General features: G+C 40.7%; 1 protein-coding gene across 1 annotated transcript; it reads right to left on the bottom strand.

The window, feature by feature from the left end:
* Nucleotides 1-8421: 8421 nt before the first annotated feature.
* Nucleotides 8422-20883, bottom strand: LOC131007957 (uncharacterized). Its single transcript, XM_057934867.1, has 4 exons — nt 17005-20883; nt 10823-10964; nt 10092-10330; nt 8422-8475 (listed from the first exon to the last, which is right to left on the bottom strand). Exons 1-4 carry the CDS (start codon nt 20881-20883, stop codon nt 8422-8424), a joined length of 4314 nt encoding a protein of 1437 aa, XP_057790850.1.
* Nucleotides 20884-23491: the final 2608 nt, after the last annotated feature.

Genomic DNA, 23491 nt, shown 5'->3' with positions numbered 1-23491 from the left:
CGGGGGGCTTGTATTTAGACTTATTAAATCTTCGTATTTAAAATATCCGACGTCCATTAATTAATTAGAGCTCTGACAACTTAAATTAATTAATCTCTTAATAATTCCTTAAGCAGTACCACTCAAACTTTATTATTACGCCTGAACTTAATCAACCTGCAGGGTTTAGCGTAATAAACCTTATTGAGCTCCTTAAGGGGATGTCATTATCCTATACCGGATACGGGTATTAATACAGATGATCAAATATCATATATTAACCGCTATCACCCAAGATACAGAGTACTCGAGTTAGTATATAACTTTCACCCATAGTAAGTCAAAGTGATATACGAATTAATATATATATCTGAATACTTATTAGTATTAAGATTTATAAGTCATCGAGATCTTGATTCTTCACTTAAGTCAGATAGAAGAATACATCTCAAACTGTGGTCCTATCAATACGTAATGACGTACCAGTATAGACAAGTAGCCAAGACAAACTACTTCCATCTATACTGCAGCCTAAACTAATAACTTGTCCTAGAGTTATTTCGGCTGTGATCATATTATATCTCTTAAGGTTATTCCAATTATATGGTCTTCTGTGATCTACAACACACCATATAATCTACTTATATAGAGATAAAGAACATACATATGCAATCATGAACACAATCAGATAGGAGATTAGATAGTGAACTTAGGAAACATTGTATACAAGCATAAAACGTTCTTGCTTTCAGTATACAAATCCAACAATCTCCCACTTATACTAAAGCAAACTTTTAGTATACAATGCGTCTATTTACCAATCACCTAACACTTCTCCCACTTATACTTAAAGTTTTCTAAGTGGGTGGCATCAATCTGGCATCAATCGCATTCCCATCTTTCAATGACCATTTGCGATAAGCCTTTTGTGAAAAGATCAGTAGGTTTCTCCAATATGTGAGAATTTATTCTTTGAGCACATAACCTCGATTTACGAATAATCGTATAACTTGGTACTTACTCTCCATGTGTTTGACCCCTTGTGGTTCTAGGATTCCTTAGAGTTTGCAACTGCACTTGAGGTACCACGAAGGTGATGCTCTCACGCAAACTAGGAATCACTCTTAGACCCTGGAGGTAGTGGTCAAACCAAAAGGTTTTACCTCCCAAGGAAAACACATAGCTCGAGGTAATTATTCTTTGTTCCGGTCAGCCTGGAAATCCGAAACCGTATAATCCAAAAAGGAAACTAAACTGTCTAACTGGTAAACTACCCTTATTCTCTAGTCAAGGACTTGAGAATATAATTTTACCACAGTTCAGTCTTAACTAGAACTATACTGATATCTTACAACCATGCTAATTGCATAGCAAATATAAGATCTCGTACATAGTAATCCATACATGAAGCTATCTACTGCGGAAACATAGAATACTGTCTTCATTTCCTCAACCTCAACAGGCATCTTAAGACATAGTCTTTAGATAAAGGAACGCCATATCTAAAAGGTAGCAATCCTTTCTTGGCGGTATTCATACTAAAACGAGCATTCACAGTATCAATGTAAGACACTCGAGATAAGCCCAACATACTTTTCTAGTGATCCCTTATAACCTTGATCACAGAGACGTATACTGTACCTCCTTAGTCTTTCATCTGAGACTGTTCGGATAACCATTACTTTATGTCTTGACAATAGCTCCATATTGTCGCCAATTAGGAGGATATTATCTACATAAAATGCAAGATAAACCACATCACCGATGACACGAGAGCGATTGACACGAGATGTTTCTCTCCCTCCCTCACGTAACCTCGATGGTTTAAGTGAGCTGCTATGGGTAAAATGATCCGAATGTTCTGAGCATGGCACTGGCGAAAATATCATCATAACCTATACCTTCACACTGGGCATAACCCTTCGCCACCAGTCTAGCTTTAAAAGCTACGACCTTGCTCATTCGGACTTATCATTCTCTTGTATACTCACTTGCAACCTATGGCTTTACGGCATTCTGGTAGCAAGATTTTCTTAGTATACAACCATATTCTTAATGGATTGCTCCATTGAGGCGTGCCAGAAATCTACATTCTCGTCTTCCACTAATTCCAAGTAGATATCTGGGTCGATTCTCTTATATTCACTACCAGGGACTGAATCCAAAGATTCTCCCAAGAACATAAATCGATCGGGTTGTCCCACAACCCTCCCACTACAATGGATCTGTGGTGGCACATGTGTGTCAACAGTGCGTGCAGTGTCTTGTGGTACAAAACTCTTGCACACTTGGCTTGGGTGATGGAATCGCCTGTCTAATGTCTTCAATTTCTTGAAGCACACTATCTGACTTGGATTAGTGATTACTCCCATAGTCCACTTCTAAGAATCGTGTGTCATTGCTAATAACCACCTTCTGATTCTTTAGGACTAATTGCAAAGATACATAACTCATCATCGAACATATTTTTCCAAGAGTGACCTATTTCTTCTCTCCACCACACCATTTTATATAGGGATTACACGGTGTAGTAAACTGGGTTGGAATCCCAAACACTGACAATGAATCAGAAAAGATCATTCCTAACACATTATTGGCCCTTTATCCCCTTGTCATGAATGACCTGGTCTCCATCTTTTCCTCTATACAGGATTCGCAGGTTCGAAATAGTACAACCTGGATTGAATCCAATGTACTTATTCAGACACGAGCCTTTGGATCCTGTTAAGATAGATGTGACCTATTTCTAGGGTATCAATATATGTGTAAGATCCTCATGAGAGATTAGCCTTAATTTTTCTCTTTCTTTTGTTCGATGATGTAAATGCAATATAAAGGTATTTTGAAGACAAGTTATAGTATGAAGAGAGATGTTCAAAATACCAGAATAGACAACTTTGTCATTTCTTATGATAGAAACACCACTATCAAAAATGACATAAGACCCATCTATTCAAAATTTTTGGAACATGATAAGGAACTCTCAAAAACTAAACTATGTCTTTAGAACTTAAAGACAATGCTTCAATTGCAACAACTGCGATTCTAGTCACGTTGCCTATGAAGACAATCATCTCATCACTTCTCAGCTTCCTTGTCAGCTTAAAAAGCCATGCAAGGTGTAACAATCATTATCAGTTTCTCTCATTATCCACTACTCACAACTGAGTAGAAAATGAGCTGATATGTCTCAGTTACTATAGCAAGTGAAGTACCTTAACCCTTTGCCTTGAGTATTGAAAGAAAAAATCTTCAATACTCAATATTATCACACCACTACTCCCACTATTTCCCTTGTCTTTCTTGCCCCTTGGACCCTTCTTCTTCCCGTCATTCGACGAAGAAGATGGCTCTCCTTTGGCAATAACAAGTGCTTGCACATCTCTTTCCCACAACTTCCTTAGCCGTAACTAGAGCATTCAACAACTCAAAAAGAGTATTATCTTTCTTGCTCATAACAGCGTTGAGGCGGAAGTTCTTAATTAAAAGACTTGGGAAGAGAGTTCAGGATAATATCGACTTTTGCCTCACCGTCGATACTTCCACAGAGCAAGTCAAATCCGTCAAAATTTGCATGACATGCTCGTGCACTGAGCTGTGCTCACTCATAAAAATAACGAGATTACTCTCATCAAATTTAAATGAGCAGCTCAGTCCAACTCTCCGAACACTTTCTTGAGATTCAGCATGATGCTAATAGCATCGTCCATGCCCTGATGTTGAAGCTACAAGGTTTGTGTCATTATACTCATAATATAGCATATAGCCACATTATTCGTCTTATGCTACCTTTTATGTAATTCATTTTTCTCATCAGTTGACTCATTGTTCGGACCATAAGAACGTGGAGTAGTAAGCAACACAAAGAAAACTTGTGTTAGTTTGTGATAAAGATAAAACTGCGTTTCCATTTTATATATGTGGACCGGTAAAAAGACTTTGTGCAAGAATAAATAAACAATAAGAGACATAGACATATCTGAAAGTAACGAACATAAAGCACATAATTCGTAACAATAATATTGTAACCTTTTTATAAAACAATATTAATGAAACCTCCAACGGCTCAAAGAATCCCATGTGCAAGCCACGTTGGGTGGACGTTTACACACGAACTCCTCAACCAGACTATTCACCTAGTCATTTAATTTCCATGTCAACTTAACCTTTTGACAAAAGAAATTAATAGTTGGCACCTTAACTAGACCATATCATCATCAAGAAGGGACTCCTTTGGGAGTTGTACATTGTACTTGATATGATATCTAAACAATGACCACATTTTAACCTTGAAAATTAAATTCTCGAAATTAGCATACTCACTCGGACCATGCCGCTTTCAATTTAATTTTCTTGGTTATCTTATTTAATTCCATTCTCCAAAGTACTTGTGAAAATTACACAAGTAAGCCACGTTGGGTGGACGTTTACTGCATAACTCCCACTACTTCAATGGTTTAAATATTTTTATAGAAACCTCTTCTGACAAACTTATGAGAAACAAATATGAAGTAAGCCACGTTGGGTGGACGTTTACTCACATTGCTAATCACTTTGTCTAGAGACCGCATGTGGAGGTCTACATAATTTTAAGAATAAAAATTAATAAGAAATAACCACAATTTAACTTTGAAATTAAATTCTTGAATTTGACATACTCACTCGGACCATGTCGCATTCAATTTAATTTCTTAGTTATCTTATTTAATTCCATCATCTAAAGTACTCGTGAAAAATTATACGAGTAAGCCACGTGGGGTGGACCGTTACTGCATAACTCCCACTACTTTAATGGATTTAAATATTTTTATAGAAACCTCATCTGACAAACTTATGAAAGAACAAACATGAAGTAAGCCACGTGGGGTGGACCGTTACTCATATTGCTAATCACTTTGTCTAGAGACCGCTTGTGGAAATCTAAATAATTTTTAATCATCCATAAAATTATTAAGCTTAGTCTTTTTTTTTTCTTTCAAAAGGTTTGATCATGCTCAACACATAATCCTAAACATGCTCATCTAGAACGCAACATGTAAAACATGCTCGCAGAATTCTAAAACATATTTAGGAAAACGATAAACCTACTATCATGCTCGTCTAAGCGCAATTAATAAACAAATATTAACAAGCAAAGACGTGCAAAAGCAGGTAAAGAGCATAAGGGATTAACACCACGACATGCAAAGAACAGAATTAAAAAAATAAAGTTCTTCGTGACCCATTCGTGGAACCCCATATTTCTAATCTATTACAAAGAACAGAAAAGAAAAAGCTCAAAAACGTAAACTCGGCCCGAAACGCTTCAAACAGGCCCGTCTTTGAAAACTAGGGTTTGGGCCCCCTAGGGTTTGACAAAACGCAGCTGCCACCTCCCACAGCAGCCGCCCCGGCGCTCGGCAGCAGCAGCCCGGCGCGCAGCCCCGGCGTGCAGCAGCAGCAGCCCGGCGCCCTGCCCGGCGTGCAGCAGCAGCCTCCCGGCGTGCAGCAGCAGCAGCCCGGCGCACTGCCCGGCGTGCAGCAGCAGCCTCCCGGCGTGCAGCGGCAGCCCGGCGTACAGCCCGCCCTGCCTCCGACTCTCCAACCTCCGTCCATTCGATGTTGATTCGTCGTCGTCTTCGTCTCGATTTTCAATTTTTACAGATTACAACGGAAAAACAAAAAACAAATTGAAAACCTAATCTAACCACGGATTTTCTCGTGGTGAAAAACGATTACAACGTCAAAACGACGTATTCCACGAATCAACAAACCACGAAGAACAGCAGCAGTAAAACAACGCACATTATTAATCGTACATAAATTAATAATAGAGCCAAGAAATTAATCCTGGGCTCTGATACCAATTGAAGGAATATTAAATTGAATTAACGTTCCACTTTGCCCGATGATCGTTTCTTGGATTATTATTAATTTATCATACAACGATTAATCCTAACATGCTCCTATGAATTTAACAACTGCACGTTGGAGTTAGAAAATACCTGAAGAATTCCTAAGAATTCGTCAATCTGTCGCTGAACAGGTCAGTCAGCTTCAAGCCTTCGTTTGAAGGCTCAAACGTCCTCAAATCGTATTTCGCCCAGAAATACGACTTCTTCGTCTTCGAGAGATCTTTCCGTGGCCGCCTGATTCGTCTGAATCGGAGTTCTGTGGAGGAAGTTATGGCCGTTTTACGGAGACTGCCAGAACATGGTTTCCTGCGAAAATCTGACTCCAGCTCAGATCTTCTGAACTGTATCCCGCTCAGCTTTCACCGTTGGATGGACAACGATCTATGAAAGTCCCAAGAGAGAATGCTCCACACGTTTTTCCTGCGCCTCCCACAGCTCTCAAAACCCTAATTTTTATCAGTCTGTTTTCCTGAGAGCTGACAGCTGTATTTAATAGAATTAAATACGTAGAAGGCGCCAGAAATAATGTAAGAGGCGTGTTCTCTCTATACTAGGGCTAGGAGTCTTTGGGCCAGTCCAGGGACCAGATACAAGGAATAAAGATGGGCCTCAAATAAATTAATTTATCTATGGTCAGCCCAGACCATAATTAATTTATAAATATCAGTTCATTCCACTAGAGAACCGATACTGACTTACCCCTTTATTGCCGGTGATGAGTCGGGGGGCTTGTATTTAGACTTATTAAATCTCCGTATTTAAAATATCCGACATCCATTAATTAATTAGAGATCTGACAACTTAAATTAATTAATCTCTTAATAATTCCTTAAGCAGTACCACTCAAACTTTATTATTACGCCTGAACTTAATCAACCTGCAGGGTTTAGCGTAATAAACCTTATTGAGCTCCTTAAGGGGATGTCATTATCCTATACCGGATACGGGTACTAATACAGATGATCAAATATCATATATTAACCGCTATCACCCAAGATACAGAGTACTCGAGTTAGTATATAACTTTCACCCATAGTAAGTCAAAGTGATATACGAATTAATATATATATCTGAATACTTATTAGTATTAAGATTTATAAGTCACCGAGATCTTGATTCTTCACTTAAGTCAGATAGAAGAATACATCTCAAACTGTGGTCCTATCAATACGTAATGACGTACCAGTATAGACAAGTAGCCAAGACAAACTACTTCCATCTATACTGCAGCCTAAACCAATAACTTGTCCTAGAGTTATTTCGGCTGTGATCATATTATATCTCTTAAGGTTATTCTAATTATATGGTCTTCTGTGATCTACAACACACCATATAATCTACTTATATAGAGATAAAGAACATATATATGCAATCATGAACACAATCAGATAGGAGATTAGATAGTGAACTTAGGAAACATTGTATACAAGCATAAAACGTTCTTGCTTTCAGTATACAAATCCAACATTCATTTAGCTCTTCTTGCATTGCAATGACCCATTCAGTAGACTTCAGAGCTTCTTCAATATCCTTGGGCTCTGTGGATGATAAGAAACAGCTAAAATTCTTATCTTCGTTGATGCAGTTCTGGTAAATATCAAAGACGAGGTTGGACATTGATCTTCGAGTCTTGACACCGTCTGATGGTTGTCCAATGATGTTTTCCTTTGAATGGAGTTCAAACCATCTTTGATACTTCTTGATCTCTTCTGGTGATGGAGGAAGTTCTTCAGTCAGAATGGTTCTGAGGTGTTGAGCATTGTTCTGAACTGGTGAGAGATGAGTTGGATCTTCTTCGGCTGGTTCAGCTCTTTCCTCATCAATAGGAGTTCTCCCTTGACTGATGCCATCTGCATTGGCTCCAGTCTGAACTTCTGACCTCTGACTGATCTTCTGATACTGAAGCTTTTTAGTATCTTTATCTTTTTCGAGTCCCCACACCAGGACTGTAGAAGGTTCGGTGTCCTGTTTTGCAGTTCTGGAAACTTCAGCATTCTCTGTTTCATGTTTCCTGAATTCATCAGCAGACTCATCAAAGACAACATGAGGTGTTTCTTCAACACAGAGAGTTTGAGAATTAAACACTCGATAGGCTTTGCTGGATTGTTCAGTTCCATAATATCCAAGAAAAATTCCTGGATCAGCCTTGCTATCAAAAGTGTTTAATCTCCTCTTATCATTGTTGTGGATGAAACACTCAGAACCGAAAGCATGAAAATAAGAGATTGAAGGCTTTATGTTCTTCCATATCTCGTATGGAGTTTTTCCATGTCTTTGGGTAAGGAAGGAGCGATTTTGTGTGTAGCATGCGTTGTTGACTGCTTTGGCCCAAAACTTCAAGGGGAGTTTTGATTCGGCTAGCATTGTCCTTGTTGCTTCCTTTAAAGACATGTTTCTTCTTTCTGCAACCCCGTTCTGTTGAGGAGTCCTCGCTGCAGAAGTTTGATGACTGATTCCATGTTCCTCACAATACTCACGGATGACAGTATTGAGGAACTCTGTCCCACGATATGATCTGATGCTGATGCTGATGATGTTGATTTCCTTTTCAACGCTTAGCCTTCTCAGCAGTTTTGGCAATTCCATCAGTGTCTCCTTCTTGCTGTAGAGAAAGATGACCTAAGTATATCGTGAGAAATCATCCACGACAACTAAGGTGTACTTTCTGCCATTGTAGCTTCTGGGAGAGATAGGGCCAAACAGATCCATGTGAAGTAGTTGAAGAATCCTTCCAGAGGAGTGTCCTGACTTTGACTTGAATGATGTTCTTGTCTGCTTTCCTCTTTGACATGCTTCACATTCTTGCTTCTTCTGGAATACAATAGAAGGCAGGCCTTCTACCAACTGATGTTTAGCAAGCTTGTTGATCGTCTTGAAGTTGAGACGGTTGAGTCTCCTGTGCCACAGCCAGTTGAGCTCTGAGCTGCTCTTGCTGATGAGACACGTTTCTGGAGGGCTGTCTTCCCATGAGACAACATAGAGACTCCCTTGTTTGAAACCTTTCAGAACCACCTTTCTTTGATTGTTTCTGACAGTGAATTCATCCTTTTTGATTTTCACTGTGAAACCGCTGTCACAAAATTGACTCACAGACAACAAATTATGTTTAAGACCAGAAACAAAGCTAACATTACTGATACTGGCGTTACCCATGTCGAGCACACCATAGCCTTTTGTTTCTCCGATTGAGTTGTCTCCGAATGCAACTTTGGATCCAGCTTTCTCAACATACTAAGTTAGATATTCTTTGTAGCCCGTCATGTGCTTCGAACAGCCGCTATCAAGATACCACGTTCTGATTGAAGCCTTGACTTCTTCATTCTTTTTAGATTTTCTTCATTTGACCTGCAAGGAAGAGTCAATTTAGGTACCCAATCAAGATTTGGGTCCTTCAATGTTAGTTCGAGTTCTCTTTGGAACCCATATCTGCTTCAGAACTGGTCGTGCTGATCTCTTGCACTTTTCTAGTCGTCTGATTGAAGTAGTCGTAGCTTAGGTTGGAACATGAGCATTCTTCTGTTGAGCTTTTCTTCTGAAGGCCTCACTCTTGTAGGAGTTCTTTCTGATGAGGGGTTGAGGTCTTCTGTGCTCTACAAGGTATCTGCCTTGAGATACTTGGGTCATCCTTGACTGATGGAGACTTGACTTATGTTGAGCAGTATAAGTCTTTGGATATCCAGTCGCATGTTGTTGTTGATGATTTTTGCCTTGTCTGGATTTGTTACAGCTTTGTCTCCAAGGATGTTCTTCTCTTCGGAACTGAACTGGTTTCAGTTTCTGACTGATGTTGGTGTTCTTCCCCCTGGACTGATGAGGAAGAGTCTTCTTGATGCCTGATGTTCCTTCCCCGATCTTTGACTGAAATCTGCTTTCCAATCTTCTTAGTAGGATGATCTGGTTGGGGGCCTCCTTTGCTCGTCTGTAGCTTTGTGGAAGTGGAACATTCGTTCTTGCCATCAGTTTGTGTTTCCGAAGTTCTTCCATATCATGATCTCTTGATCCTTCTGAAGTGCTGTCTTCAGGAGCATCAGTTGACTCGTTGATCATGATACTCTTTCCTTTATCAACTGCAATCTTTCCTCCGATGCTTTCAACAAGACCTTTCGATGGAAAGTTGCTCATCATGGGAGATTTCATCATGTAGTCCTTGACTGTTTCCTCCAGTTTGTGATTGAGTCTCTTGATTTCATGAGATGCTCTATCACATTCTGAATTTACGATTCTGGGCTTTTCTTCCAGTCGACTGTTCTCCATGATCAGTTGATCAAGACACGTTTCATCCGAAAAGTAGATGACTGTATGATTCTTGGCACGTTCATCATTAATCTCCTTTTCCATTTTCTGATTCTGCTTGAGGATATCTTTGAACATTTTTCTCAACTGACAGTGATCAGTCATGAGCTGATCCAGCTCGTCAGCTTCAACGATTGAGCCTTCTCCAGATCCTGAATGATCTCCTGAATACACCAGGGAATAATCAGTATAAGGAGTTTTTGAGTGAGAGTTTACCTCTGAGCCATTCATTCCATTGTCGTAGCTGTTGTCAGCCACGCTTTCAGTTTCGTTGGCCATCAGGGCTTGACTCTCATCATCTGAGCTGGTCGAGTTGAAGTCGGATGATTCTGATGTGTCTTTGGAAGATTCAGCATCGTCAGCTACCATCGCCTTCTTCTTCGCATACTTGTGATCTTTCTTGGCTTTCAACTCTTTGCGCTCAGAATGTGTCAGTTCAGGGCATTCACTTCGAAAGTGCCCTTTCTTTTTTCATCCAAAGCATTCCATATCTTTGATGCCGTAGGCGGCTGACTTTCTTTCTCCGCTTCGATCAGTGGAATGTCTGGAGCTGCTTTCTCTTTCCTTTCCTTTGTAGTGTTGCTTGTGGAACCTTCTGTACTTGCAGAATTTGGACTCCAACTTGTTGAATCTTTCAGTCAACAAAGCATATTGACTGAAGAAGTCCTCTGGCCTGAATTTCGCTGGTTCCTTTGTTTGCTTCTTGGTTTCTCTTGCTGAAGCTTTCAGTGCTGCTCCTCTTGAGGTTGAAGGGCCGTCTTCATCTGATCCTCCGGTTTTCTTGATTCCAAGATTTCTCTGGATGTCGAACTCATTTGCCAAAAGATCAGAGAAGAGCTTGTTTGTTGGGAGCTGACTGAATCCAGGCTTGTTCTGATGAGCGACTGAGTAGATCTGCCAATCTTCTCGTGGCAGTGCTCGAAGAATCTTCAAGTTGATTTCTCGTTGAGTGTACTTGTCCTTCGAGATGGATTGAACTTCATTCAGGATTTGATTGAATCTAAGTTCCATCTCTTCGACAGATTCATTCTTGAGCATGAGGAAGGAGTCGAACTTCTGACATGCTATGGATAGCTTATTCTCCTTGATTTCCTCATAGCCAACACACATTCTTTCAAGAATGTCCCACATCTCCTTTGCACTTTTGCACTTGATGATCTTTGTGACGTGCTTGTCGGGTACTGTGCTGGAGATGATACTTTTGGCGAGATTGTCAAGCTCATCCTGCTTCCTTTCTTCTGTGGTCTAGTCCACCTTCTGCTTGATTTGGACGTCATCGAAAGGATCTCGAGAAGGATCAACAGGAACCCTTTTTATGATTTCGGTGATGATAATTGGTCCGTTAGTGATGACTTCCCACATTCGGCAATGTTGAGCGACGAGGAAACTTTCAAGCCAAAATTTCCATATGTCGTATTTTTCAATACTAAACATAGTTAAAGAAGATAACCTGCCATGGTTAGTCTCCACAACAACAGATAATCAGCAGATAAGAGCAAATAGCAAGCACAACTTGAAAGAGAAAAGTTTCTCGAGACCTTTGAGAAAAAGGATCTAGTTCAATTAGAACCTAGTCAGAAATAGACTGTTCTTGCGAACAACCTGCTCTGATACCAATTATTAGGTCCGGAGGGTCTCGAATAGGTGTATGGGGGGGGAATACACCTATGAGCTATTTTTCTTTTCTTTCCTCTAAAAATAGAGGGATCTCAAGATAGAGATCAAAACAAAACTTTACACGCAAACTACGACACCTGTTGACTGAAAATAGTTTTGACCAAACAGGGTTGACGACTGATACTGAAAACTCTTCAGTAAGGAGTTATCAGTTAAGTTGCTAGAACTTAACTGATGCACATAAGGGCTTCAGTCGAGTTTGCTAAAACAGAGATGATATAAGTCTTCCTGACTATCAGAAAATAGATCAGTCAGACTGATATCACACGCAGCGGAAATAACTTTGTTTCGTAATAGCCTCAGTTGAGCACGTTGTTAGTCTTAGGTTTCGCTTTGCAGTTATTCAGTATTCAGTTTATCAAAAGTAAGAACACAGATAAGTATGTAAAGACTGAAAGCTGTAAATAACACAAAGACTTTTACGTGGTTCGGAAAACACTTTCCTACATCCACGGTCGGTTGATCAGACCAACAATCCACTCCGCAAGTGCTTAACTGGTGCACTGCAAACCGAACCATGTGCTTGCCGGGTGCACACAACCGTTTCACCGAAGAGTCCACTCTTCAGACCCACACTTCACTCGTGTCGGATTTCTCACTCCTAGCACGACCTTGCACTAGGATCTCACGGAGTCAGAGTACCTTCCTGAACTCCTTTTTCACTCAAACACTCGATTTCTTTCTTTCGAAAGGAGGTTTGAAAAACTTGCCAACTATACTTCAAAGAACAAGTTCTTTGGAGCAAGTTTTGACCTGGGCTTCTGGGTAAACAGATATATGCCTAAGGTATAAGAGAATGTGTGTAATCAGCAGTGACTGATTTTGGCTTTGGAATTCTCTTCTTCGATTCAAGCTTTGGGGAGTTTAAGCTTTGGGCTGAGTAGCAATTTTGGCAGAGCTTCAGCTTATGTTGTTGAATCGGTGAAGATTGAAGTTGATCCTCGAGCGCTACTTATAGAAGAGATCCTGAATAGATCCGTTGGCGGAGAACGTCTTCAAGATTTCTTCCGTTGGAGAGCTTTTTGAATTTGGGCTGAGGCTTCAATCTTCGAGGTTCCTTGTTTGGTGGGAACGGCTATCTTGATGAACAGGAGATGCGATGTCTCTGATAAAGTAGCCACCAAATGGGAATGACCTCTGCAGAGAGGGATGATCCTGAGATCTCTGCATTTAATGCGGCTATACTATGTGAGCACGTAGCTTCCTTTGAACGTTGGAAGTTCAGTCCGAGGAAGAATGTTTAACTGATACTTGACTTCAGTATCAGTCCACTGAGTCCACGGAGCACGCATTAAGTAATCAGTTCCGAACTGAATATTCAACCGATACTTCAGTTGGTAACTTCAGTCTTCAGTCCTTTGTTCTTCAGTCTTCAGTCTTCAGTCTTTAGAACCGCAACCTAAACTAGAAACGAACTCTAACACTTGAGTTCAAAACAGTTCTAGTCTATTACAAATTAAACCTAAGGATTTTGGTATCTGCTGAAATAGAAATTTTATTAAAAGAAAAAGAGAGCACCGACTCTAACAAAGTATCGGAACACAAAAAAACCGACTAAAAGCAAAACAAAAACTGCGTAAAACCCCCCCACAAAGAACCGCGGGAAGTCGAAAACAAAGGAAACGAAAGCTAAGAAGAAAAATTTAAAAAAGCATCGTCGTCCCCAACATCTTCATCATCCAACATATCACCCCATTTCTTCTTATTGGCCACCGCCGACATAGCACGGGCAGCATCGGAACGGGCAGCATCGGAAGAGGAGTGAATCACAAAGTTTTGCAGAGTCGCTCCTCCAGATTGAGCATGTTGTACTTTATTTAAAAACTTCGCCGGCACCGGAGAGTTAAGAGCGGCCTCCTGCAAAACACCAGTAGCCCGGCCAGCTGCATGGCCATTCTCTATAATACGTCGGAGGCGGTGCTTGATATTCCATGGGGTTCCCAACAACTATCACTTTAAAATTTTAAATTATAATAAATTATTTATTTCAAATTCATATTTAATGAATTTTAAATCAAATTGAAGATCTTGTCATAATCTTTAACTTAAGATACACATCAAATATATTGTTATAAAAGACGAAAAAGAAGTAAAATAAAAGAATTAGGTTTTGATTTTGTTTTAGTCTTAGTCAGCAATTTAAGCTTAGTTAGAAATTAATTACGTGGAAAAAAATAATCCACATAAGCTCCAACTCATCACTCCGGTGGCCGGAAAAAATTAAGGGGACGAAATTGCAAAAATTGAAAAGGTTATGATTTAATTGGCCACACTTAAAAAGTCACATTAAAATTGCAAATTTAAAATTGTTCGTGATTTTATTTGCAAAAAACCCTTATAAAAAATTATTTTTAGTTATAACAACCTAACTTTTTGTCCCACGAGTAATTCTAAAGTATTTTGAATATAATCGCATACGCTTTGGTAAACTTTCCAGTGGGTCACCAATCCTGAAAGTTCTCTAAGTTAAGCACGATTAACTTTGAAGTATCTTTCAAGAAATCACCAATATGAAAGATGCGTATTATTAATATAATTAGCATCTATCAATTCATTAAACTCTCATTCAATGTAGAGTCTCATTCATGCACACTCTTAGAATATGTCGATAATGATTCTAAAACTTGTGGTGACGACAGAAGAGAGACAAAAGAAATAACGATCAATTTTAAAATAATATAAAAAAATTAATATTATCGTTATTTTTTTTTCAAAAGTTAATATTATCATTAAAAAAAAGTTTAAGAAATTCTTATTGATTTTAAAATAAGACAAAAATATACAAATATATAAAAAATTATTATTAACGATCGCTTTTAAAAAATATAAAAAATTTAAATATTAACGAACAAATCTTTAGTCGTTAAGATAATAATAATAAATAAATAAAAATATTAACCATTGAAATTCGGTCGTTAAAAAAAAATAATAACTACCAACTTTTTTATTTTTATTAAAAATAAAATAAAAAATATATTTCGATCGTTAAAAAGTAAAAAATAATTGTTAGGGCTGTTAATTTAATGATCAAAATTTCAATCCTTATCAGTATTTTTTTTTCTAATAGTGCACGATTTTAGAGGCAATTGATCCAAAATTCTAAGCATAATATATGTCCATGGGTTGACTTTTCTCTATATTAAGAAAACAAACGGGTAGATTTTGAACTCGTATTCAACCAACCCAGGTTTTGATGAGAATTGAGTCTTTATTAATTAGTAAATTGATTTTGGTGCAAGAAATTGACTCGTGTTCCATATGATGTAGTTGGTCTTCTTAGAATATGGATTGCCACAAGATTTTTTACGTCTTTAATTTTTGTGAGTTTCTTATCGCCACAAGATTTTATATATATTGTGAAATCTATCCATTTATTTTATAGACAAGTAAATAATAATTGGAGAGTCTATATAGTTACAAGATTAGGTGAAGATCCAGCACAAAAAGTTCGTGGAAAACCGCCACAATGATGTTCATTCACGACAAACGTGCAAACTACTCTTTCCTAAACTGACGCATAATTAAGATCGCTATATTTTATGTCAATTAATCATTTGACCAAATATCCAATTCAAGTAAAAAAAAAATCTTTATTTAAAGGGTGATTGGTTAAGTTCTTTTAAATTATTTAAGCTTTTAAGATAGAAGTGATCTTGCATGAGACCAATCTCATATAAGATGGGGCTAAAATCTAAATTCGGGCAGGGCTGAGGTTGAAGCGCAAAAAGGGCTGGGGGCTGCGAGGTGGGAAGTCGGGTTGAATCGGATCGCACTTAGGGATGGCAATCGGGTACGACGGGTACGGATAGTGACTATTCATACCCATACCCACGAACTAAATGAATAGTGGTTTTTAACCACGAAACTATTCATGGATATCAAATAGTATCCAAACCCGCTACCCGCGGATACCCGCTACCAGTCGGGTATCCACGAACCCGCTATCCGATGGATATCCGTCACCCGCTATCCGTCGAATACCCACCACCTACTATCCGCCGGATACCCACAAAACAAAATTTAAATATAAATTCACAACAAATTTAATAGAAAAAAAAAATCAACACAAATAACATAGTTCAAATCCACATGTTGAAATCCACAAAGAACAATGTTTAAATTCAAATTCATCAACTAAAATGTAAAATTCAACAAAATTCTATAATTGCTCAACAAAATTCGAATTTAAATTAGACTATTAGAGTTTGGGCATTAGTTCAGTTTCTGTCTGGGCTTATTTTAAGATATAATATGCTAGCCCACAATTTCTCAAAATATATATTCAAAGCTTATATTTTATGGAATTTTTTGTGGATATTTGATGGGTAATTCACGGGTAATTGATGGATAATTGGCGGGTATTTTTCGTGGGTAAATGGGTTTCGCGGGTATGGATAGTAAGTATCCAAACTCATACCCACGAACTAAATGGATAGTGAATTACAACCACGAAACTATCCGTGGATATCAAATGGTACCCAAACCCACCCTAATAGGTTCGGATTTTCGCGGATATCCGTTACCCGTGGGTAAATTGCCATCCCTAATCGCACTATTCATGTTATTTAAAAAATAAAATTCAATAAATGTCCTTGATCAGGATTGAACCAATGATTCATATTCTTGTGAAAAGTCATATTTTTTTTTCTTATGAAAGTTCATATTTTATTTTAGGAAAAATTGCATGAAAATAGATAAATTTTGTCTGCTGAAATAAGATTTTATTAAAAAGAAACAACGGAAAACCAAAAACCCTTGAAAGCACAAAGCTGCAGACTAAGGGCCGAGCCTCGTTAAAACCTCAAAACAGTTGAGGAAAAAGAGTACTCGTCAAGGATCAAGGTTGAGAGAGCTGAGTTAGGAGGTCTCAAGGATTCCAGCCGAACCATTACCCTTAGGCCTCCCGGCTCGAAACCGATCCAGAACGAAGAAAAAAATTAAAAAATCACGCGAAACGAGTAAAATAGGGAATAGAAACATCCTCCTTGACAAAATCATTTAAACCAGCAATGGCATGAGGCCAAAAACCCTCTTCCCTAGCTTGAGAAGCCAAAAAATCCGCCGATCTGTTGCCCTCACGAAAAATGTGGGAAATGCGCCATGTGAAAGTATGGAGTTTGGAGAGAGCAAGCTGCCACCGAGGCTTGAATCTCCAAGGAACCGTTTCAGAGTGCGACTGAAGAAGCTGAACAACGTAAGAAGAGTCCGACTCAAACCAAACTCTCTCCCATTTGGCACGATGCACAGATTCAATCGCAATAATAATAGCTAAAAGCTCTGCTTCGAACGCAACCCCCTGGCCGCCTGAGAAATGATAACAACCAAGAACGTCATTGAAGGCATTCCTAAAGACGCCCCCCGCATGAATCCTCCCTTCACGAACCGAACCATCAGTATTAACTTTAATCCAAGACGGCGGTGGAAGGTGCCAAGCAACGTAAATATAGGAGAGAGGCTTCCTGGGTTGTCCAGCGATGGAAATATTCTTAAGAATGAGAAGATCAGAAACCGAGTTGGCCATAGTACCAAGGACAAAATTGTTGGCAGCTTCACCAAGAAAAACCCGGACCTGCTTGAGAATCAAGTGGCGCGAAGGTGCTAAATTTTTGTGTATGACGTTGTTGCGGTGAGACCAGAGACTCCAGAGAAGAGAGACTACCCCAGCTTTCCACAAATTGCCAACTTGTTTGCTGTTGTTCTGGTGGATAGAGAAGCGAATCATGCTGCCCACGTCCAACGGCAAAGGTTTCTCAATCAAAAACCAACGAAAGACATCCGCCCAAATAGAAGCCGAGAATGGACAGTTTAACAGAACGTGATCCATCGTCTCTTCCGCTGCCGAGCATAAAGTGCAGCGGTTCGGCCCCTGAATACCAAAGAGGCGGTTCATATCAAAGGTAGGAAGCTTGCCAACAATAGTGCGCCAGACAAAGAGAGATCGCCTAGCGGGGATAAAAGGGGCCCAAATCCAGGAGCCCCAGTCGACCTTAGGGAACTGAGGTCGAATGTGAGCAAAGGCCGAAGCAGCTGTAATGTTCCCGAAACCCGAGTGTATCCAGGATCTGTCGTCCGCCAGTCTAGGAATGGGGGTAGAAATGATGTCGAGAGAAATGCGTGGGAAAGACTGCATAAAACTAGAAGTGAGGTGCCATTTATTATCAAAGTAGTAGTCTGAAATTTTCTGAGAGAAATAAGGTGTCATGAACTCCGGAATTTGAATTTTGTCGATCAACCGATATCCGAGCCAATTATCTCTCCAAAAATAAATCGTATCTCCAGTGCCAATCGTGCAGAAGGTATTCGAAGCAATCTCCCGAATCGTCCTTCTAACACCAGTCCAAATCGACGAACTCGCCCATTTGGAAGGCCAATCCATGGTTTGAGTGAGATATTTCTGACGAAGCAGCCGATAGCCGAAGCTGTTCATGTTCATAATATACCAACCAAGCCGAAACATGAAACTATTATTGATATCAGAGAAAGATTTGACTCCAATGCCGCCATGTTCCTTCAGAGCACGAGCTCTGTTCCAACTCACAGAAAAAGAAGGTTTCTTCAGAGTACTCCCAGTCCAGATGAACGCTTTACAAGCTCTGTCAAGAGCATGCAGAAGTTTCGCTGGCCATTTATAAACAAGCATGCTATGTACCGCAGCACTGTTGATAACAGAAGAGACTAAGCAGAGCCTGCCCGCCATAGAGAGTTGACCACCTTGCCACCTAGGGAAATGGGCAAGAATCCGATCATAGATAGGTCGAAGCTTAGCAGAAGAAGGTCGTCCCGAGAAAATAGGCACTCCCAAGTATGTGAAAGGCATGGAGCCAATGTTGAAGTCCAAAACCCGTTGAAGCCGAGAACGTCGCCCAGGAGACACCCCTTTCCCGAAGTAAAGAGTAGACTTATGCTTGTTGCAGTATTGACCAGAGACCGTGGCATATAGCTGAAGAATCGAGTCTATCATAATGCAATTACGCTTTGATGCCTGACAGAACAGGAGGACATCGTCAGCGTAAAGCAGATGAGAAGGAAAACTCAAATATCTCGAGAAACGCATGCCAGTGATTAAACCCCGATTAGCAGCATCCAGAAAAATACGGCTAAGAACATCTTCCGCCAAGGCAAAAAGAATGGGAGACAAAGGATCTCCTTGTCTTACCCCGCGGCCGCAATCGAAATAGCCATAGAGCGCACCATTGAACCTAATAGAGATGCGAGCCGAGCTTAGAATAGTTTTGATCCAAGAGCAGAAAATATTGGAGAAGCCAAACTCTTGAAGCACGAACAGAAGAAAATCCCATCTAAGCGTATCAAAGGCCTTATGAATGTCGACTTTAAGAGCCATGTTTTTGCCGTGTAAAGACCTCTCCATGCAGTTCGCCCCTTCCGAGGCAAGAGTGATACACTCATGAATAGAACGTCCCAAAATAAAGCCAAATTGATTGTTGGAGACGATGGTGGCAGCAGCAGCATTCAGCCGGATCGCCAGAATCTTGGAAATAACTTTGTAAAAGAAATTGCCAAGAACGATGGGCCGATAATCAGAGATAACTTTTGCATCTACTTTTTTGGGAAGAAGGCTCAGAGTATTGGAATTGAGACCCGAAGGGAGATAATGATGAGTGAAGAATCTTCTGATGGCGGAACAGAAATCATGCTCAATAATGTCCCAAGCGGAACGGTAGAAACTACCTCCAAAGCCATCCGGGCCGGGAGCGCTATCTTTGTCCATAGCAAAGACCACCGCTTTGATCTCCGTCGTAGTCGGACAAGTAACCAAAGCCGAGTTCTGGTCCACAGTGAGGCTACTGGTGATATAATTAGAAATCCACGAAAGATCGCCCCCAAGATTCGAATCCGCCGCAAAAAGAGATTTATAAAAGTTTTCCACATGAGACACCAAAGTGTTATTATTATCAACCAGAACGTCGTTAATCTCAAGATGCTTGATGGTATGACTAGCGCGCTTCATTCTCACCATGTTATGATAAAACTGAGTATTTCGATCTCCATCCTGGAGCCATCGAATTCTACTTTTCTGGCGAAGCAGGTCATCTTTCCGAGAGAGCATGACCGAGATAGAGGCTTCAAGTTCAACTTCTTGATCAAAGAGCTCCTCAGAATAGCCAGCATTATCGATATGTGTCTGAAGAGAAGAGAGCTTATTATAGAGCTCCTCAAGCGAAGTGTTGAAATTCCCAAAAGTGGATTTATTCCAAATTTTGAGTTCCTTCCTCAAACGTTTCAACTTGTGCATCATACGCACCATGAGGCAGTTCGAATCAACCACAGGAGCCCAAGAACGTTGAACCATTGGAATAAAGTCAGAGTGAGAACTCCACATGTTGAGGAAACGAAAAGGACGAGTGCCAGAGGAATTAGGAGGAGTGGAACATTTAAGCAAAATAGGAGCATGGTCAGAGCCAAGACGAGGCAAAACCCGGCTCTCAGAAGAGTGCCATTGCGCAGCAAAATCCTCGGAGAAAAGAGTGCGGTCCAGCACAGACTCAGTAGTCATTGGAAATTTGCGCCTGTCCGTCCAAGTAAAAAAAGGCCCAGAGGTGGGAGCTTGAATGAGAGTATGACGATCAATGAAAGCTTGAAAATCTCTACTGGAAATACGACTGGGAAGCCGGCGTCCACGCCGCTCATGAGCTCCAAGCACAGCGTTAAAGTCTCCAAGAATCACCATTTGAGGGACCATACAAGAAGAGATATCATCCCAAAGAATCCTGCGAGTGATATAATTACAACTCCCGTGAACAATAGCCACTCTGAAAGAATAGCTAGAAAACAAGATGTCAACAATAACCATCTGCTCCGTGGACATGATCAACGAGCAGGTAACCCCGGTGGCGATTAGAATCCAGATGTTGGAAGCATGAGGGGTGCGATCATTTTGATGGAAAGGAGTCAAATTGATAGATTTCCAGAAGGAGGCCGGAATATGAAGAAAGTTAGTCTTAGGTTCAATAATGCCCAGGATAATAGGATGATGAGCATGACAGTAATTGTGAAGCAAATTACGTGCCGTGTCCGTCATACCACGAATATTCCAAGAGAGAATATTCATTGAGAAAGGTGGCTATTTTCGTCCTCCTCCTGAGGATCATAATCATCATCCACCAAATCACCCCATTTCCGTGAAGAAGCGGTGTCCATACTTTTACCAGCAGCAGAAGAAGTTTGATAGATAAGGAACTCTGAAATTTGGACGCCTTTATCCACCGCTTCCTTAACCAAAGAGTTAAATTCCGTTGTGGTCCCCTGAAGTTGTCCTACCGGATCCCCAATAGGAGCGGCCTGGTTGTGTCGTAGACGATCTTTGATAGTCGGAGAAGCCGTGCGCACCAACTGTTCGACAGTTTGCTTAGGCGGCCTACCCCGCCCTCGTTTGATTGGCACGGATTCAATCATGTCATTTGTAGTACGACTAATTGCACCATCTGTTCGACAGTTTGTTTCTTGTTCTGGCCTTTCACTAGCACTATTTGCCTTTTGATTTTGAGTTAATGTAGTTTCTAAAATCTGCACTTTCATCATGTTTCCCAAGGCCACCTCCTTATCAGCAAAAATATCTGTCTCAGTGCTCTTGTTATTAAATTCATCTTCGGGTATTATATGTGGTACGATGTTCGAATCAGGAACGGGTCGGCATGCAGCTGCAAGCAAATCAGGTCCGGACAAACCTTCTTTACGCTGGGGCAAATTATGTGCCCCATCTGTCTGACAAAGCTCGTCAGCGTTAGTGTGATTAATATGTTCCGCAGCGCTGATAATGGAAGTCCTCTCCTTGTCAATGACAGGCTCCTGGTTGACGGCCTCATCTCCGGAAGGCTCTTGAGATAAAGCATCGAAAGAATTACCGATAGAAATATCTTTATTTTTCTTCCATTCTTTCCCCAAAGTTTTGTTGTGAATGTTTTTGAGAGAAGGTTGATCCGAGCTTGTAGGGTTCGTGATGTCCGTGTTGTTGTTCTGCTGTTTCTTGCGGCGGCATTGAGCAATGTTATGACCTGCAAGATTGCAAAAGCCACAAAAATGCGGCAAATTTTCATAAACGAATTCAACCTCGAACGAGCGCGTCCCCTTATCCACCGTGAGAGTTTCGGGAATAGGCTTAGAGACATCCATGTCGACAAGAACACGAGCAAAGTGACCCACTTGTCCAGAAAATGCAAAACCATCAAGTTTAATAGGAAGACCGACATATCTGGCGATGCCGATTATCACTTCCGGATGCCAGTATTCGTGAGGAAGATAATAGATTCTCAGCCAGACTTGGGAGAGAGCAGATGATTCTTTGTATGGGTCAAAATCCGGAACCCATTCCCTGATTCGAATAATACCTTTGTTCAATTTCCAAGTAGCCCTAGATTTTGCCGTAGCAAGCTCAGATTCATTCGCGAAAATAATCGAAAAGAAACCTTTCCCAAGTGGCACCACACGGATCGCATCCGAGGTTTTCCATAAAGCCATGAGTTCTTGTTTAATGTCAGAAGCAAATCTGGGGGCGTCTCCCTTATTCAGCAAAAGCCTGGCGTGAACAGCGAACTCAAACTCCTTGAGTTTACTTTGATACAGGGCTTCTGGAATCCGAAGAATAGATTTGTTGCCAATGTTTACCGGGTGAAGAGCGTTGTAATCCTGGGCGAAAACATCTGCTGGTTTGGGAACTGATCGTTGGACCGTTCGCGCAAAAGAGAGTCTGTTCCTTTTCGTCTCATCGTTATGGCTATAAATTCCATGCCGCGTCGAGTTGACAAGAGCCTCGGAATGACTCTTGTTGTTCTCAGAAGCAGGTTTGAGAGTGGAACTCGAGGGAACATCCGAGGGCCGAGTTTGGTTCTTACCGGAAGAAGCAGGCAAAGGCCTGACAAAGTTGTTGGAGATTGGGGGAAACACTGAAGCCATGGACTTCTCTGACACAAATCGTCGAACACGTTATGTGCACAGCGGAACCATTCGCTCCTAAACTAGTCCCAATCTAATATGATGTTTTTTCTATGGGAATTGATCAAATCACAGAAAATCTAAGATACAAAAGAGTCAACAACCAAGCAGACATCAACCTAGCAGTCGATCTATGAAATTCGGCTTTGAGAGAAAATCAAAGAAACAAAGCGAAAGTAAAGAAGAACAATCACCGTGCAAAAACTGCCTCTCAAAAGTGTTCAAACGGATCGACTAACCTCTCACCAAGAGCAAAGGTGGCTGGGAGGTTGGCCGTCCAGTTCTTCACCGAACAGCGGCGTCGTTCTCCTCAGCTGGGTGAGCCGGATCTTGGTCGTCGTTCTCTGCGGCGCTAGGCGATGCGCTCGGCCCCGCGGTGAGGGCGCGGCCGCGGCGCACGGCGAGGATGAGCGAGACGGTGGAGGCTCGGATCGGGTTCTGGCGAAGCTGGGTCACGGTGTCCTTAGGTTGTTTGTAGGCATAATCAAGTTCTATGGAAATTCTTGAGAAGACTTCAATCTGTGGAAGTGAAGTAGATTTACACAGCAACAGAGTTGGGCATTCAGCTGCGTGTAACTGTGAAATGAAGAAAGAGAAGAAGACGAGATTTGGGGAAATTTGGTGTGCGAGAGAGAAGATGAATCGCGCTAATCACCAAATTTTGTCAAAAATCCATATTTGACACGAAGTTATGATTT

Source organism: Salvia miltiorrhiza, chromosome 2, assembly GCF_028751815.1.
Source record: "Salvia miltiorrhiza cultivar Shanhuang (shh) chromosome 2, IMPLAD_Smil_shh, whole genome shotgun sequence".
Taxonomy (NCBI): Eukaryota; Viridiplantae; Streptophyta; class Magnoliopsida; order Lamiales; family Lamiaceae; genus Salvia; species Salvia miltiorrhiza.
The sequence above is the reverse complement of the archived record's forward strand: the minus strand, read 5'-3'. Positions and strand labels throughout refer to the sequence as shown.